We start from the raw sequence: 18,459 nt of genomic DNA, 5'->3' as shown, positions 1-18,459 counted from the left end.
AATATCTTGTTACAAGTAGAATAATCTGCAAGAAGAGCAAGAACTTTTTCATCAATATTAAGTAATTATTTACTTAAAATAAGCTCCTATATTTTGCTGAAAAGCTTCTTGTAAGTTAGTTTTGTCTTATTTTCAGTGCAATAAGATATTTGCACTAGAAACCAGATCAAAAATATTTGATGTGGTTTTGTGTTTTTCTGTTTTTGCAGTGCGCCCGGAGGAACCTTCTGCCAACAAACGCAGGCGCTCACTTTCATCTTAATAAAACTATTTTTTAATCAATGACATGTCATGTTGGGTGCAGAAACGCACTACAAAGATTACATCTGATCAACATAGAAAAGCTGTGAAACTGTCTCGGGGTCAAAGTTCAGCAGGATTCTCTGAGCAGCTACACGTTCGTCATGCCTCTCTTTAGCTCCTGCAGCTCTGTCTGGCTGTGGCTGCGCAGTCGGCAGTCCCTGGCTGCGGCCTCGGCCCGCTGCAGCATCTTCTGCTGTAATCCGTTAATGTGTGAGCCAGGGCCTCCCTGCAGGGGCCCCAGCGGCCTGAAGCTGGAGTATCCAGGGATGAACGGGGAGGCGTAGTACAGGTGCCTCGGCAGGGCGGGGCCGTGGCCCAGAGAGCTCCGCCCCCTGCTCTGCGGCGAGTCGCTACTTCCTGTGTTTTTGTCCACAGACGTGGCGATTTCAGCCAGGGACCACAGTTTGGGCTTCGGGGCCGGGTTCGGCCCCTGGGTGGTGCCGCAAGAATCCAAGGAGCTCGGTGATGACGTATGCTCGGATCCAGAGGCTCTGAGGGCCTCCAGGGGCCCGCTGTGAGGAGGGGCCGCAACATGGGGCAACCTCTGGTCCAAAGGGGCCCGGTCGGTGCCGGTGTCCTCCCGGAATGCCAACCGGCTGGAATCTGAGGCGGAGGGGTGATGGACGCCTGTGGAGAGAAGAGAAGTGGATCAGAACAAGAAAAAATAAAACAAACAAAACATAATCAATCAGAAACAGAAAAATCTGGGTCAGAACCAGGGAGGGAAACAATTAATCGACTTATTAACAAATGCTGTATGGGTATCTCACAGGAGACTTTGGATAGTAAACATCATAACAATAAATTAATTTTCTAGATATAATTTGCAAAGAGCAGAAATTGTGACATGACACATGTAAATATGTATAAAGTTTGACATATTTGGATGAGACAGTTATGACTATGATTTATTAAGTTTGCCTTTTTTGTTATTTTTTTTTCTGTGATATTTTACTTTCTCTATGTATATAAAGATTTAATTTCATTTCAAAGTTAGTTCCAATGAATGAACTAATAACGTCCGCTTAGGCCTTCTTTTAGTGTCGTAGTTTGGCCGCCATCCTGCAGAGGGCGCCGCTGTTTATTAAGCGGAACCGTTGATACAGAAACAAAGATGGCGGCGGTTTCTCAGAACGGGAAAGAGAAACGATACAGAGTCCGGTTTGGGATGGAAAATGCAACTTATGAGGTTCTGCTTACACCCGACAAGCTCCTTAAGTTAAGTTTTACTTTAGTATCGCTCTTTCAGCCGAGCTGCATGACGAAGCAAACCAAAAAGTCTTGATGTGCTACAAAGGAGAGGATGTTATCGAAAAAAAGCGAAAACAGAAAATGTGATTGATAATGAAAAAGAAACCATGATGTCAGTAAGCACTTCTGAGTTAAAGCACTTCACAGAGTTTTAACTTTTCTTTTGAGAGCAACCACAAATCGTACTTTGAATATCTCTCTTTTCTTTCAGGATTGATTGTCTTCTTTTATTTTTTTTTTAAATCAGCAACCTGAGGTTCCTGTTTTGTTATATTTTATAAATATGCCTCGGTGTAATAATTTGAGAAAACCACAATTATCTACTTATGCAATGAGTATTTAAGACACCTGACAAAAAAGCTCAAATGTAATTATTTTTTTTAATTCAGCATATTATGAAAACGTAGTCCTTAAGACTGATGTGAGAAAACTCAGTTTTTTAAGAAAATGGCAACTTATCAGTTATGATCAGATTAATCAACTTTAGATGAACTCATTAATCAATAACTTGCATTCTGATCAGAACAGAACAGTCCAAGCTGAAACAAAACAAACTGGGACCAAACTGACAAGTTTGTACGGTAACAAATTAATTAGAGCGGGTCCACATTAAGCAAACTGGGTCAGCTGGCATCAGTTTTACCAATACTGATATACTTTTTTTATTGACATATCAAAAATCAAAAGGTGATTTTGTGATTTTTCCTTTGAATTATTTTGTTAGAACTTGAATAAAGTTTACATGTATCTACAAAATATTTAAATAACATATTAATATGATAAACAAAAATATTAGAACAGAACAGTTTTGTGTGGGATTTTTCAGAACTAAAGTGCAAAAAATTATGTTTTATTTGAGAGCAAATCAATACTAAACCTTTTTGAGAAACTGCAGTACAAATGTGAGGACAAATTAAATAGAAATTCAATGTGATATATTATGAATCTTGCCACGCTAATTATTGATTCGATATTGTGGATTGATCTGCTCACCTCTAAGGAATAGATAAAATGGTCCAGAACAATGAATGGGGATATTTTTACTAATTTTAATACAAACGTAGACCAAAAAAACAACTAAATAAATCATTAAACAGAATCCCGACTGTCTGTTGGTCAGAACCAATCAATCTGTACACTTTTCAAAATTGTGGATTTTTTTTTAACTTTTGTAGATAAAGAAATTAATCAGAAACTTCTGCAGCAGAAAATTAAAAAACAATAAATGACACAAGATGAACTCAGAAAGCTAAAATCAGAAATTGTGATGATCAGATTTTTGGTTTCAGTCACTTTTAAATGTCAGGAAAATCAGATTCTCCTCCAGGATTCAGTCTGATCGAAAATTAAACGTCAGAGCAGATTCACCTCATCCATTTATCTGAACCTGCAGGATTTTCTATGAACAGAGCAGATCGGAAAAAACATGGAAATAAAAGATTATCTGTTATTTATCCCAATATGAAAGTTTCTTTCGCCAGACTGAATAAAAAAAATCCTCTTCAAATATTAAAAATGATCAAGCTGTCAGATTTTAAAGACAAAAATGATTTAAACTCGGACACATCTGATTATTTTAGTTTTTTTCTATTTATCTACACACTTTTTCCAGAATTTTCTTGAAAAATGCAGCATCTAATCTGTGGAAAATCAGATTTTTATACTGTTGGATATTTTGAAGAAATAAAAGCTTCAGATGAAATAAATGGTTCCTTCTCGTCGTCTCTGGGAATCTGCATCTGTTTCTGCAGCTGCAGCCTCCAGCTCCATCTCTGCTTTCTCTCTTCCAGGTCTGAAAATCCTCCACAGTCCAATTCATCTTCATCTGTGCTTCGGTATCGATTGATCTAGTTATCGATTAAGCAATTATTCTGGCAATTAATCGCATAAAAATAACTGCCACATTCTGTAGATTTTTTATCTAAGCCTTTTTATGCAATTTTAAAAATACATTAAAAGATGCAAGTTAATAATTCCCTTTTTAAATAAGGAAAAAAAAAAAACATTTTATTGCTTAAAGTCCAATAACATTGCTTTCAGTGGATGCCAGATCTTTTTGCATCAAAAGATGCATCTACAGCTAAGAAATTACTTCTTGTGAAAAACTCATCACTTTTATATGACAACATCAGTGAAGGATTAATCTGCTATTTTTTAAATTAAAATAATTATATGGCAAAAGATGCTTATTTGATTTATTTTTACCTAATTTAAACCACGTGAACTATGATACTTGAGGAGTTTTGGGTATTTACAAACAAAAGGTTTTTTTAATCTTAAAACAAAATGTATGTATTTTTGTACAGCTTTGGCTTAATTTCTGCTCTGAGTGTGTTTTTCTTTCAGCAAACAGCCTTTTATTGGAGTCTTTGTACTCCAGTTAATGATTAATCGATTACTGAATTAGTTGACGATTATTTCACTGATCAGTTAATCATGATTAATCAATTATTTTACACTCTTTGAAGAATTTTGAATGTGTAAGAGTTGCAGCATTTATTTCCCTTTAGGGATCAATAAAATATTTCTGAATTTGAATTTAAAACAGGAGTGATCAGTTAATTGATAATTGAGCAATCGATTAATCGGTGCAGCTGACCCTCCTGTAACCACTCACCGCTGTCGCTCCGCAGCTCCGTCTCCTCCTCGGTCAGCTTCAGTGGCTCGTCATCTTCCTCGGTGCGCTCCAGGTCGATGGCGTCCTCCTCCTCCTCGTCCTCGCTCCGGTTCCGCGGCGTCCACGTCATCTTGTTCTCCTTCTTCAGCCGCCGCCGAGCGTTGGCGAACCAGGTGGAGACCTGCGTCAGCGTCATCTTGGTGATGATGGCCAGCATGATCTTCTCCCCCTTGGTGGGGTACGGGTTCTTCCGATGCTCGTTGAGCCAGGCCTTGAGCGTGGCCGTGGCGTCCCGCGTGGCGTTCTTCCTGTAGGTCGGGTCTCCGTACGGGTAGGCCCCCAGGGGCCCGAAGGCATGGTAGTCCAAGGATCCGGAGACGCCGGAGGATGGATCGTAGCCCGGGTTCTGCAACATTAAAATATCACTTTAGTCTGGAGATTCCTAATCTAGATGGGATTATTTCAGTGAGGAAAACAGAAGGAATTTAATCTGGCATCTTCACTGCCCAAGGCAGTGAAGATGCAGAAACAACCTGACCACAATATTATTGTCAATTTCAACAAACAAAAATAACAGAAAAAAAAAAAAAGAAATATGGTTGCTGAGTCAAACAAAAACATTTAAAGGTAAAAATACATTGTGTGAGGAGCGATTAAAGATTACAGACTGGAATTATGGCTGGACATTCAAATTTATATAATTTTACCTTCCTAAAGTCAGGTTTTGCCAAATGTTATTTTCTTTTTGTCTAAAACATATTTTGGAAAGAAAGAGGTGGTGATTTTTTTTTTTTTTTTTAGCTTGGACCATTGTTTTATAAAGGCAATGATAATGTATGGCTTTTATCTATGTCTGCTTAGTTTACTGTAATTTTACAAGTTGAGCAATTTGGTTCTGTGCATTGTTGTCTGACATAATGATATCTATCTATCTATCTATCTATCTATCTATCTATCTATCTATCTATCTATCTATCTATCTATCTCTTTGATTTATCGAAATAGTTGATATAAAAGTTAGAGTAAATATTCCCGAGAAAGATTTATGTTTTACATTTCTTACTTTAAATTTTCAAAACATTCTCTAAAGTCAGTTTTTACGCACACATTTCCAATTTTCCGCTCCTGTCAGACTTTTCTTTCACTTTCTGTCCCGCACCTGAACGCAGAAAGCAGAACCCCCGCAGCTCGGACCCGGCACTCACCATGAACGAGCTGATGGTGGCGGCGGCCCGCGGCTCTCCTCCGTACGGCGAGTGGGAGCTGAATCCGGGGGAGGAGGTCGCGGATGAGGAGTACGGAGCGAAGGCTGAGCCCTCGGTCCTCTGACCCAGGATGATCCCGGAGCTGAAGGGCAGAGCCAGGGACACGGAGGGCTGGAAGAGGAACCCCTGAGGATAGGCCATGACGGAGCCGGACACTTTTACGCACAGACGAGCTCACATCGGAGAGTTTCCCCGCTCAGAAGGAGGAGAGAGCGGACAGGAGCATCCAGGAGCATCGCAGGTGCGTTCAGGTGCAGGCTGAGTTCTGCAACCGCTTCTCCACTCCGGCTGCCGCGGAACCCACGGACACACTGAAGACACGCAGAGGGAGGAGAGGCTGAGCTCCTCCTCCTCCTCAGACACGCACCTCCTTCACTTTCTGACGCTGCCGCCTCAGCAGAGCCATGCAGGTGAACACTTAGAACACCTGAGTCCCGGACAAAGCTTTGTGGTTCCCAACCTGAGGTTCGGGGACTCTGGGTTCAGCTCCCAACAGGGAAGGAGATCAATTTCTTTCACCTCCTAAACTTTCTTTTGAAAATAAAAATCTGTTTCATAATTAAAAAGTGTTATGAGTTAAACCCTCAGCTATTACTCAGCTAATTTAACAGATAAACAACAATTCAATTAAAAAAATATTATTTTACTTATAAGTGCTGAAAAAATTTATTTATAATGTCATCAAACACAGAATATGGAAAGAGTGACAAAACAGAGTGATGCAGATAAAGGACAAAATTAACTGTCACGTTTCTGTGATGCAAATGTTGCATTCAGTGAACATGGAAAAAAGAATGCTGCATTCACTGTCCTAATGGCACAAAATGTTGCATTCACTGACATTATGTGACAAAATCCTTCACTTTTTGTCATTACTGGACTAAATGCTGCATTCTATGTCTTTTTAATTCGTTGAACTCACTGTAGTTGCTGGTAAGAAAGATGCTGCATTCACTGTCTTTATTGGACAAAATGCTGATTAGTGTCATCATTGAGCATAATTATGTTTTCACTGTCTTTGCCAAACAAAATGCAACATTTACTGTCATCAGGGAAAAAACACAACAGCCATTACCAGGAAAAAAACAGGATTTGATGTAATTTTAGAACATCTCTAGTTGCTAATGTGGAAGAAAATGCTGTAGTTAATGTAATTTTTAACAAAATGTGTTTTTAACATATGATTGCATTCAATCAAACATGTTCACTGTCACTGACAAATTACATTTAACTATTAGATTTCTTTGTTTTAGTGTTATCGTTTTGACCAATCTGTCTTGTTAGAAGTTATGCAATAAGGTAAATATTGTTTTAAAAAGTACAATTTCTAAACAAAATAGATTATCTGTGACCTATTAGATGGTAAAATACAATCAAAAACAAATCCATGCTGAACTTTTCAAAGTTGCAATCAGCTTTTTGTAAAGATGTGTTGAATTAATTCTTTGCAAAAAATAAAACCTGGAATAGTGATCAGAGTGACGGTTATATGTCTGTCAGTTGCATTTTAATCTAGAATATTTGATTATTAATGTCACCAGCTGAAATGTTCAGAGTGACACCAAGAGTCTGACTCCCTGCAGGGTATGTTCAAATGAATGTGACTCTTTGTGCTCATTGAAGTCGTAGAGTAAAAGATCTGAGTGTTAATCTGATTTGTAGGCTCTATAATTAGCAGAGCAGAAGCTTTTTCTCTCAGCAGGAAGAGAGTGAAAGGTCCATCACTGCTCGTCAGTGGTGTGTTCGCAGTCAGGAAGAGAAGTGGGTTTCCTCTGTTTGGATGAGCAGAATCAGGCCGGACTCTTCACATCTACAGGCGAGAGTTCAGTTGGAGGACCAAGCTGTAAATTTATCACCTGGTGAGTCTGATTACACCTCAACAGATCCCTAACTGTCTGCTCTATGTTCAGTCCATACAGGCTGATAAATACTCTTTGGAGTAACTATGGAAAGATGGATCATTTATAAGAGTTTTTTAAAAGATGGAAGCCATCTTTTCCTGTCTTTGCTACAGTAGAGACCAACAACGGAGCTTTTGTCTTTGTTTCTGCATGAAGAAGATCCCAAAAAGTTTCAGTTCATTGTTAGGAATGAAAAAAAGTTCAACCTGATGCTGATGTGGATACATTTCAGGGGCGTATTGAAAAGACTAATAGTTGACACAAGATTTAACTAGAAGCAAGAGTTGGAGGTTTGGTGTGTTCAGGGTCTTGGACATTTTGGAGCCTTTCAAGCGCTTTAGTGAATTACCCACACAAGACATTGTAGCAGTTATTCAGAAAAGCAGTTTGAATGAAAGTTTTTTGTTAGTGTGTTTAGGGTTGAATAAGGACTCCAAAACTAAAGATCTCAGAGGACAGGCAGAGCAGCTTTTCCAGGAAGTTCCTATAGGGAACATCGGTTTCCTGTTGATCTGCAGACATCCAGGCTTTGATATCCTACAACATAGTTTTGCAAAGAGTGCAAAGGTTTTGGTTCTGATATTGATTTATGTTTAGTCATTTTATCAATGAAACTGCATAGCACTGTGGAAAATAATTTGAAAAAAGTGAATCATGAAAATCATAGAAACGTAGTGGACTGAGTACACAACCCTGAGGTACTCCATGTTTGACTGACAGGCTTTTAAACAACTGGGAAGGTGAGTGAGTGACAAGAAAACCAGATGTGATTAATTACTGGAATCCAGTGCAATTGAGGAAGAATGTCAGCAGGGAAGGTAACACTAAAAAAACAAACATGGAGGGAACAAAACAGGTCTAAAACAACTAAAAATATCAACACAAATGAATGAAAAATTACAAAGACACAAATGGAAAAAAAAACAGAAACTCAAAATAAATAATTTTTGTTGTTTTCAACAAACAACAAAACTTTTCCAGCATCCATTGTACAGCACATAGAGTAGAAAAAACAGCTGATCAAATGTGCCAGAGCTCAGCTTGGGTTGCTAGATAAAGGCTGAACCTAGCTTGGGTTGCTAGGTAACGGGTTGGGCTTTGTTGTGGTTCTGAAGGTTTTTGAATCGGCTCATTTTTCAGACACCAAAACACATTAACTTACTGCCAAAAACTGGCTGGACGGAGTTTTTAAGCGCTTGAATTATTTTTAGAAGCAAAAGAGATACAAATGGGAATTTTGCATTCTAAATCCCCTTTAATTAATTTTGGTTAATATATATTGTCATTACATCACATACTATTTGGACTGATTTAAAACATGAAAAAACCATAAAATAGCAGTGGACAGCTGCTATTTTGAAGGGAAATTAAATCAATACTTTTTTACCAGAAAAATATTAGCTCCAAACCAAATATGAGAAGATGCAGTTCAAGTCGAGCAGAAGTTGGTGCCCTGACTGAGACTATAATCTGTTCACCATCAGGAACGCCCAGCTCAGTTTTCCTGCTGAATCAGCTGAAAGTTTCTCTGTTTAAAGTATGAAAACATCTATGCAGCTCTCGCCTCGGCGCCGAACGAAGGTTGATTCGACCCAATGAAGCCAGAGTAATGTGCGGAGCTCCTCACCAGCCTGGCTGCATTGATTGGTGAAATGATGCGAGCTGCTCCTCTGCAGCAGCAGCGGATTGAATGGTATTTTCACGCTTCTTTAAGCACCTTTCATTAGAGCCCTCAGTGGCAGGACAGGTGAACAATCTTCTTCTACTTCTGCTTCTCCTGCAGGAGGAAGCAGTGGCTCAGAAAAAGGTCTAATTACTCTTTCATCATTGCAGAGTGGAGACACCAGCAGGCCTGAAATCACTCTGTGGTGCAGCTTTATCATATCAAAAAGTTATGTCCACAATTTGCATGAACAAAGTTGAATATTCAGGGAAATGTGCAGCTATTCTCAGAGGTACTTTGTGAGGGTTTTCAGATGAAAGGAGCTTGGTTTGTTTTCCTGCAGCAGCTCATAAATGAGCTCAGCCCGCGGGGCAAATGTCCAGAGGTTACATAAAGACAGTGTGTTTAATTAATTGGAAAACACTCTTCTTTAATAGTTATTATTCAAGTCTGAAATGTGCTCCTTGTTATCTGAGCTCAGACATAATTACCACCCCTGGGACTCCTCTGCTAAGTGTTAGCAGAGAGATTCTTCACAGAGCACATAATAATTTCAGTGATGTAAAGGTCTCCTGTTAGTTTACACGCTGCAGATCTCTGAATTTTATCTGTCATTGAGCTAACAGGAAAACTTCTGAGAAACAGGAACCACAAGATCTATTAATGTGTGCTTCTGATTACATCATCCATCATGTCTCTCCATTTTAAGTTTTTCTCTCTCAAATGTTTGGCTTAGTTAACAAAAGATGACCAGAGGCCCATAGACTCATACATTTAGTTACCTTCTTGCTCCATCTTGCTCAGGTAATCTGCTCTCGATGTGTCCAGATGTTTTTAACCGCTTTCTTAGAATAAGTTTAGCTACTCTGCGCAATCGCTTTATTATGCTGCATCTTTACATAATTTTTTTTACACAAATCTTTGTGTATATTCCGCTGTTAGAAAACTCCCCACACAATTTCACTTTACGTCACACTTCCGTTAACTTTGCAACTGACAGCCACCTTAGCAGGTAGTTGCTATGGAGTTGCTATGACAACAATAAACAAACTAAAGCCTCGAACTCGCTCTGGCCTCGTTCCAATCTAACTTATGAAGAATATAAGTACTTTACAACTATTACTCGATTACAGTTTTTTCAGTACTCTACCCACCTCTGTGTGTGATAAATATCTGTGATATTTACTGTGATATTTACTGCGGAAGTAGCAAAATTAGCATATAGCTAATTTTGCTATATGCTAATTAGCTACATGCTAATTAGCATATAGCTAATTAGCATTAATTAGCTATATGCTAATTAATGCTGCTAATTATATAGCTGCTAATTAAGCTATATGCATTAATTAGCATATAGCTAATGTAAAGACATGTCTTTACATGTCTGTAAAGACATGTCTGTCTTTACAGACAGACATGTCTGTAAAGACATGTCTTTACAGACATGTCTTGTAAAGACAAGACATGTCTGTCTTGTCTTTACAAGCCAAGACAGACATACAGTCTGTCTTAGCTAGACATGTACTTACTCTGCCAGTCACCATAACCTTATTCACGTAACTATTTCGTACGCCCTTTTCAAATCCGTTTAAAGATTGATTATATGCCTCCATAGATTTCAGGCCGTGAAGCTCCTCCATGTTGTACGCACTCTTCGTATTTATTAGGTAGTGAACCATATGAGATCGAAGGCAGCTTGTCCACATCTGACATGTTTTCCTTTTCCGACTCTTACGGGTCGATCCCGACAGCAGCCATTTTGTTCTCTTTTTCTCTCGCGCATTGGTTAAGACTGTTCACTTATTTTTTGTTGGCCTGGAAGCCATGGGTCTGATATGCATTGCGCATGCGCTGGTCTACTAAGACGTTGCGGATCACTTCCCGTTCAGACTTGTGGGGACTTTATTGCTTTAAGGAACTGAATTAAAATCACATAAGTTAGTTCATGAGATAAATCATTAGAAAACATGGCACGTCATCATCCATCGTACTCCTACCTCTTCCTCTTGTGTTTGTCTTTTCCGCAAGTAGTAAGGTCTGCTACATGCCTGCAGTGAGTGTTTTAGTCCCGTTGAGTTTTTAAACTTTTAGGAGTATATGTTCCACCTTCCTAATCTGTGTTGAGTGAATAATGCAACTTTGTAAAGTTTTATTAGCCATTTTGCTCAGTGAATTTCTCTGTGTGTGTGTCTCCCCTCAGAGTTAAAATAAAATGGAAGATGTCTCTAAGCCTCTGTCACCTTCAGCTGCAGAGTGTCAAGATGACCAAGAACTGATGCCAGACCAGAATCCAAAGACTCTTGGAGATGATCAGGACCAGAAATGTTGGCTGGTAAATCCAGATGAAGATGATATCTCTGACAAAGTGCTTGAAGACCACAATCCTCATCTGGATTATGAACCAGAGGTCCAGACAGAAGACAGATTTCCAACACAGACTTATGAAGAAGACTTATCAGGACAGTCAGAGTTCAGTCCAGTTGCAGAGGAGAAGATCCAGGACTGTATGGACAAAGGTGAGCAGAAACTGTAAAGCTTCTGCAGAGTTTCTTTATTACTTATCTGGGTAAATGACATAGTTTGGTTTGCAGGAGAGTTGGGTCGGACTTTCTGGCCCAGTTCAAATCTTACCTAAAGAACAGTGACAATAGGTAACTTCTCATTGGACAGAAATCATGTGTGGGGTACCCCAAGGTTCAATCCTGGGCTGCCTCCTATTCGATATGCTCCCACTAGCTCAGGTTATCATAGGAAGTAAGATTAGCCATCATAACTATGCAGGTGATACACAACTCTACATTATTATGTCACCAGATTGAAATGCTTTGAACAAATCAATGTGTGGATGTCCCATAACCTTTTCCAGCTGAACAGAAACAAAACTGAAGTTATCTTTGTACCTCAAGAGGTACAAAGAGAGATTGTGCTGACTCTAGATCTAGAAATGATCTAGAGTCAGCACACAGCTTCAGTTATTGTAGCTAGAAACTAGTGATCAGGCCCAAAATCCGGGTGTAGTGATGGACTTATACCTGAACCTTCAGAAACACATAAAGACAGTTACAAAGTTGCCCTATTACCTGAAGAACATTTGCAGGAGTAAAGGACTAATATCCCAACAACCATAATTGGCTACTGTGTCATGTTTTAAAGTGTAAAGCAATTTGACCTACCTTGTTGCTGAAAAGGTGCATAAAAATAACCTTGAAATAAGCTTAATTTTTTTTGGCTCAAGACCCTACAGAGTAAGGCTGAAATGCATGATCTGTTAGGATTAAAAGAGAAAACATCTTCTTCCTTCCTAAAACGCATAAAAGTTTCAATGGAACATACTTTACACCAACTGTTAAGCATGGTGGTGGGGGATAATGGTCTGAGCTTCACCTCCTCCATATGATCTGGAATCAAATGCAAGGGTGAAGCTTGACCAAAACTAGATTATTAATAAGCTGATGGTCCTGAAAACAACAGCAAATCTGTAATGGTCAAAAGGGTCAAAAGCACAGAATAAAGACCTAGTCAAAGTCCAAACCATTCCTGGACTGAAATGCTGCACTGGGACCTTCAGAAAGCTGTGCAGAAACATGTGCAAGCTTCTATAAACTCACATGGTGTCCGCACATCCTTAAAAAGTCTTACATTTGTTTCCCTAAAATTAAGGCCTCAAAATATTTAAAATTTAAAAACATTCACAGCAGCCTGTCTACAAAGTTCAGTTTGTTTGGGGAGGTGTGAATGTGTAATCGAACTCTGATGCAGAACAAAAAAGTGAACTCTGGTTTGTCAATAAACCTGGGTTTCTGTTTGATTGAAGTGAACTCTGATGCGGTTCAAAAGCAAACGCCAAGTGGACCAGAGACTGCTCCACAAGCAGGAAGTGGACTACAGTGTAGGGCATTCTGGGTAAATACAACCAAAACAAATGCAAGAGTCTAGTGTTATATGGAGAAATTGCTTGTGGTCTTTTGCCAAAGACAAAATCTTACAACTGCTAAATTCTCATTTACATTTTGTGAAGAAAAAAGTTGCAGTCAGAATTTTCTCCAGAGGTTTTTGTGCGGATTTGTTCAGTGGTTCTTGGTGCAGCGCTCCTACAGGCGAGGGGGAAACAATTTTTAAAGGTTTCGGTTTGTTTGACACAGTACAGTATGAAAGTGAACCACAGCAGCTGAAAATGTAATCTGAAAATGTATCACAATTCTGTTACCCAATGAAATCAAGTCGACCAGACTACAAAGTGTGAAAACAGTCTGTAGAGAGAACTGCAAAATATGCAATCTTCCTCTGTACATTTCTGTTGTCATACAAGTCTTAAATTTCACTCTTTATGGTTTTTAAAAAGCCTTTGAAAGTCTTAAATTTGAGTTGGTGCGGCCCTGCTCAATCAACACTTTAAAAAGAGTGGGATAAAATTCCTGCTGTGAGAGACGGATGAATTCAGACAGAATGCCACCAGTTGCAGCAAAGTTTTGATTTTCTCTACTCTGGTGGTGGGGGATCTGATGTGTGTTTTTTATACACCTGAGGTTAAACTATATTAATTTAAGAACCTTCAGTTGAGTTTACATCTTATAAACCCCAAACCAGCACATTAAAACTTTCCCCATGCCGGAGATGAACCTGCCTTCTCAAATTGAATGAGAGGTTGAAGGTTTTAGATAGATCCTGTGAAAATAAAGCATCAATCCACAGTTTAGACTGTTTCTGCAGAGAGTTAAGCACTGAGGGCCTGGGCGGTGTGAGTCTGCAGTCGGCCAAAGTGCACCAGGAGAACCACGGCAGGAAGCTGGTTGAAGCGCGATAACACCTTTATTCTGGGAGGCATGTGCTCTTCTGCATTGTGAGCGCTGCGGCTTTAACATGAAGACCTGAGAGCCGAAACAAACGGCGAAGAGGCCTCAGAAACAAACAGAAACAGCTCAGAAAGTCGCAGCTTCACCGCAGTCACTGCTGCTCTGTTTGATGTGACAATACCTTGCTTCAGGATCGAACATTACAAAGCTGCTGATTCAGGAACGAAAAATGAGAATCTGTGTTTGCCGTCAACCTGAAAGACAAGTGACACAAACAAAGGCTCTGAATCCGCAGCAAACATTTCTAAAAGATGCGGCCTGACCTTTGTCTCCATTCGTAGGATTCTTTAAACCCAATAACATGAAGAAGTGACATAAAGTACCGCGAGGATCTTTAACGGTTTCTGCTGTCTACTATTTTTTCCTAATAAAAACATTTTGTGCATCAGTTTGGTTCCAACTGTGAAAACTACTTATATGATAACAAATTTGTGTGCATTGTTTTCTAAATAAATCGCAAAAAATATGTAATTTGAGAGCAAATCACAGTAAAAGTTTATATTATGGTAGAGTTGAGAACTGAAATTACAAAAGTAAAATAAAATTTCAAGGGTGGGAATCTGAAACTTAAGTATCAATCTGATACTGAAAGTATTGATATTATCAATATTTTGGATTGATTCGCCCATCTCTATCAAAGACAGCAAGAAGAAATGTTTTATACTGGTCGCTATGATGTCTGTAGTTTTAGTTTTCACTGGTTCAGGTATCTCTGCTGGTGACCTTTTCTTTAAACAAGAATATTATGCTTCCTTGAATAGGTTACGATAGGCTATGGGCTAAACATGAAACATGTTCATCACATTTTTTGCACGTTTTTAGATAATCAGATTTCAGTCTGCTCAGTTCTGTCTATTTTGAGCTCCTTAAGGGCCTCTTGCCACATTAAATCTGAATAATCTACTGCTGGTCACACCCTCAACTCGATATTTACGCTCGAACGTGAAGATGCCTGAAAACCGATGCGCAATTATATAACCATCTTTGAAAAGCAAAAGTAGATAATCCTGCACAACCAACAAGAATGCAGCAAGTGATTTCTGCTAGCAGCCATTGTACAGCAGTAAAACCAACTGTCAAGTCTGGAGCGCTGCTTTAGTTGCTAGGTTACTGCATTGTTCTGTCCATTGTAATTCAACATTCAGGAAGGTTTTTAAACGACTCATTTTCCAAACACCAAAAAACATTAACTTATTTTTTTTTTTAAATGTTTGTACTGTTTTTAGGAGCAGTAGAAACCTGAATGGAAGAAAAAAATGTGCAATATGTGAATTTTGCCTAAGAGGTCCACTTTAAACTTTGTTTCTGTTGATATGAAATTACTGCTTCTCATTTTTATTTTAAATTTGGATATATTTCTTTTTTCAATGTGAAACAGCTTGTAGTTTGTTTTTTATGATTCTTAAAACAGCGCCTCCTAGATGTTCTTTACACTTTGCATGAGCTTATGAAAACTAAATCACACAACATTTCTCTAAAAGTGTCTTTTTCCCCACCAATCAGCCTCCGGTGAGTATCAGAACCGATCAGGACCGGACCTGACGTCTGCTCCGACCAATCAGGGAGAAGCTGGGGAGTCAGGTGGCTGCGTGCCGGCGCTGGTGGTCACTGAGGCGGATCAGGTGAGTCCAGAGACAGAAACGGTCTTTATTCATGAGCTGAGCGCCTCTGTTTGATCTCAGCTCCACGTTGAGCTTTTCTTCTGCCTTTAAACGGCGTCTCTGATCAAAGCCCGGCCCTCCTGACAGCCTTTCACTTTCTTCTTCAAAAACACTTTCCTGCTCACTTTTTATTACCTCTCCGCAGAGTCCGTGGGTTTAGGATGTAATTATACCTGTGTGCTTGTCACACAGTAGATTTAAGAGATGTTGAATGTTTTCAAAACTCTTTTTTTTCGTATGAACTCTTTATCGTATTTTTTTATTTCATTCTGAGTCGTGCATCCTTTCATCACCAACCCGAAGCTCGGTTCATCCTGACACTTTTATTCCTGTTTTCATCATCGTCTGTGTTAACTGCTCATCATCTGCAAACACTCACATTCAGAGCTTTATTGCAGATGACAGCAGCCATGAAGTCCAGATCAGCACTTCATTCATTAAGACACACTTCCCCCTGAACATATGGGTACATAAAACAATAATAATAAAAAAAAAAATCACTGTTTGAGAGATTCTCGGTTCTTTGTTGGTTCTGACATCGGACGGTTTTAACCCAGATGTTTAACAGTTTAACGGTTTCGGTTTAAGAGATGAAAAATTAGGTTTCAATATATAAATTAGCTGATTTTTGTTGTTGTTTTAGGACAGATGCAATTTCTGTTTTCAGATTATTTTTTTGACATTTATGTCACTCCTATTTCTACTTAAACTAGTCTTCCAGTTTAACCCAATGCCGTTCTGGATTAAACCAGTGATATTCTGGATTAAACCAGATTCCCTCCCGATTAAACCAGTGCTGTTCCACCTTAAACCACTGCTTTAATATGCGTTTAGCAGGCATTTTATATTTATATTTATATAAATATAAAACAGTCCGGTAATAAAACTAGGCCGATATTAACAATCGATATTTGTTTTCATCTTCTTGTCATTTGTCTCATTTTCTTTCCAAATGTATCGAAACAGCAGAAAAGTACATATAATAAATATCGATATCGGCCATATGTTTTATATCGGTGCATCCCCAGTTAATTATATGAATTACTGGGGATGCACTTAACTTTATATTTTGGTTTGTCTGATGATGTAATTTCTAAATATTAAATGATTGATCATTTCATCAGTTACTCAGTACTTCCAGTAGACTTCTTACCAAATGCTTTTTTACTCAATATTTCTGAGACAAAGTAGTGACACTCTGACTTGAGTTCAATGTTTATGAACACCTCTGGCCTTATTTCAAGACAACTAAGCTATTTGGACCTAAGTACTTGGTATTTGCAGTGTGGAGTCCTGCATGGTTTCCTGCAGAGTTTGCTTTGGTGACTCGGCGGAGGCCCAGACGCAGGTTTATCCCTCTGTGGACCTGATAGGGACAGAGCTGCAGCATTTCCTCCGCTGCTGAATCGCTGCGCTGAGTGGAAGGAAGTGGTCGCACCGCCTCTGATGGAGGAGGGAAGGAAGACGTGTGAGAGAGTTTCTAATATACTTCCACGCTTCCTCGCTGAAGTGAAGCACCTCCAAATAAGTTTCCTCTGCAGCTCGGTGGCACACGGCGCAGGAGCACTTCAACCAAATTGACTTTACTGATGTGAATTATGAAGATACTGATATCATGCATAAAGTTATTTCGCCCTCAGTAGAATTCAAATAAGTCCTCCCTGAGATGGTGATATGGGAACTAATATGAATGCAAATAGGATTAGGCTCCTGCATTAGTGTCTGATAAACAATTTACAGGCTTGAATGTTCACTGGGGGTTCGCTTTCTCTGCTGTTTGGGGGAAGAGGCAAGGAGTGGGGGGGTCCTCATCACCTTATCAGGGTTAACCCTCCATCATCTGCTGCTGTTAGCCTTCACCATGCTGCCGCTGCTGCAGCTGCAGGCGCAGGAAAATAATGAAGACAAATCTAAATGCAGCCAATTATTGGAGAGGTCTTTACAGGCCGCATGGAGCTGGATTCTTCCCGTTTAAATCAGTTTTAATCTGTCCTGAAGGGGGGGAACGCTGACAAAGGACGAGTTGAAAAATGAAATAAAAACATCACTGCGAGGAAACAGACGCTATAACAAAGGAATGCAAGTAGGGTTTGAACAACATGTGAATCTGCAGCAGGTCTCTTTCTGATCAAACAGCGACAGGAAGCGAACAGAATGACATCAAGGATGGCTCACCAGCTGCAGACAAACTGAAGGGGCTGTGGTCGTATTAAACCCCTTTTTATCGTCACCTCCTTCCTGTTCCTGTTTTATCGTCACCTCCTTCCTGTTTGTCTGCAGAGTCTTCAAGAAGAAAGATGTCGTGCCACACCATGCTTTCTTCCTACTTCTGAGATTTTATGTATGAAGACAAACAAAAGGATCAGTCAAGCAGCAACAGGAAATTACAACCATTACTGCAAAAACAAAATCTTACAAAGTATTTTTGGTCTAGTTTCTAGTGCAAATATCTTAGTACACGGAAAGTAAGACAAAACTAACTTAGAAGTAATTTTTCAGCAAGGTATAGGAGCTTGCTGTAAGTGAATAATTCCACAATATTGATGAAAATATTGTACTAGCTATATGGGAAATAATCCATCAGTTCAACAGTGGAATAATTACGACGGAGGTGCATTGTAGAAAGCAACAAATTTCAGTCAAAAAATACTCACGAGTTATGAGATTAATCTCAGAAATTTTCTAGAAAAAAAACTTGAAATTTTCTGAGTTTCCAAAATCCAAAAATCTTTTGCTTTGAAACTCAGAAATGTCCTCGTTTTTTCTAGAAAATTTCTGAGATTAACCACAAATGTGATTTTTAGCAATTTTTTGACTTTTGAAAATTCATTAATTTTCTTGTTTTTGATATAGATTTTCTTAAATTAATTTGAAATTTTCTGAGATCGTTTCCAACCAGTTTTTGACGTCTCAAACCCAGAGATTTCCTTGTTTTTTTTTTTTTT

At 39.0% G+C, this 18,459-nt stretch overlaps 2 protein-coding genes across 11 annotated transcripts in view; one reads left to right on the top strand and one right to left on the bottom strand.

Annotated features, from left to right (window-relative positions):
• Positions 1-256: 256 nt before the first annotated feature.
• Positions 257-6,802, bottom strand: irx5b (iroquois homeobox 5b). Its single transcript, XM_015045288.1, has 3 exons — positions 5,377-6,802; positions 4,172-4,577; positions 257-930 (listed from the first exon to the last, which is right to left on the bottom strand). Exons 1-3 carry the CDS (start codon positions 5,575-5,577, stop codon positions 392-394), a joined length of 1,146 nt encoding a protein of 381 aa, XP_014900774.1. The 5' UTR covers positions 5,578-6,802; the 3' UTR covers positions 257-391.
• A 227-nt stretch (positions 6,803-7,029) lies between these two features.
• LOC106955225 (ankyrin repeat domain-containing protein SOWAHC) overlaps positions 7,030-18,459 on the top strand; it is a 55,354-nt gene continuing 43,924 nt past the window's right edge. For 3 of the 10 annotated variants that reach the window (XM_015045281.1, XM_015045279.1, XM_015045278.1), the window contains exons 1-3: positions 7,043-7,295; positions 11,201-11,516; positions 15,357-15,475. In XM_015045281.1, the coding sequence (XP_014900767.1) occupies positions 11,213-11,516; positions 15,357-15,475 (423 nt within the window). In that variant the 5' untranslated portion in view covers positions 7,043-7,295; positions 11,201-11,212. Of the gene's footprint in view, positions 7,296-11,200; positions 11,517-15,356; positions 15,476-18,459 lie in introns of all 10 variants that reach the window. The other 7 variants (XM_015045285.1, XM_015045282.1, XM_015045286.1 and 4 more) reach the window with 6 other exon arrangements.

The sequence above is a fragment of the Poecilia latipinna genome, unplaced genomic scaffold, assembly GCF_001443285.1.
Source record: "Poecilia latipinna isolate Pla-1442-1.1 unplaced genomic scaffold, P_latipinna-1.0 Scaffold718, whole genome shotgun sequence".
NCBI classification, from domain to species: Eukaryota; Metazoa; Chordata; class Actinopteri; order Cyprinodontiformes; family Poeciliidae; genus Poecilia; species Poecilia latipinna.
This window is presented reverse-complemented; position numbering and strand designations above follow the sequence as displayed.

Excerpts from the sequence above, each read along its gene's own strand:
- irx5b (XM_015045288.1), bottom strand. The coding sequence starts at position 5,577 with ATGGCCTATCCTCAGGGGTTCCTCTTCCAGCCCTCCGTGTCCCTGGCT. Across the intron at positions 4,578-5,376 it reads CCACCATCAGCTCGTTCATG|AACCCGGGCTACGATCCATC; the intron begins GTGAGTGCCGGG and ends TTAATGTTGCAG. Across the intron at positions 931-4,171 it reads GGAGCTGCGGAGCGACAGCG|GCGTCCATCACCCCTCCGCC; the intron begins GTGAGTGGTTAC and ends TTCTCTCCACAG.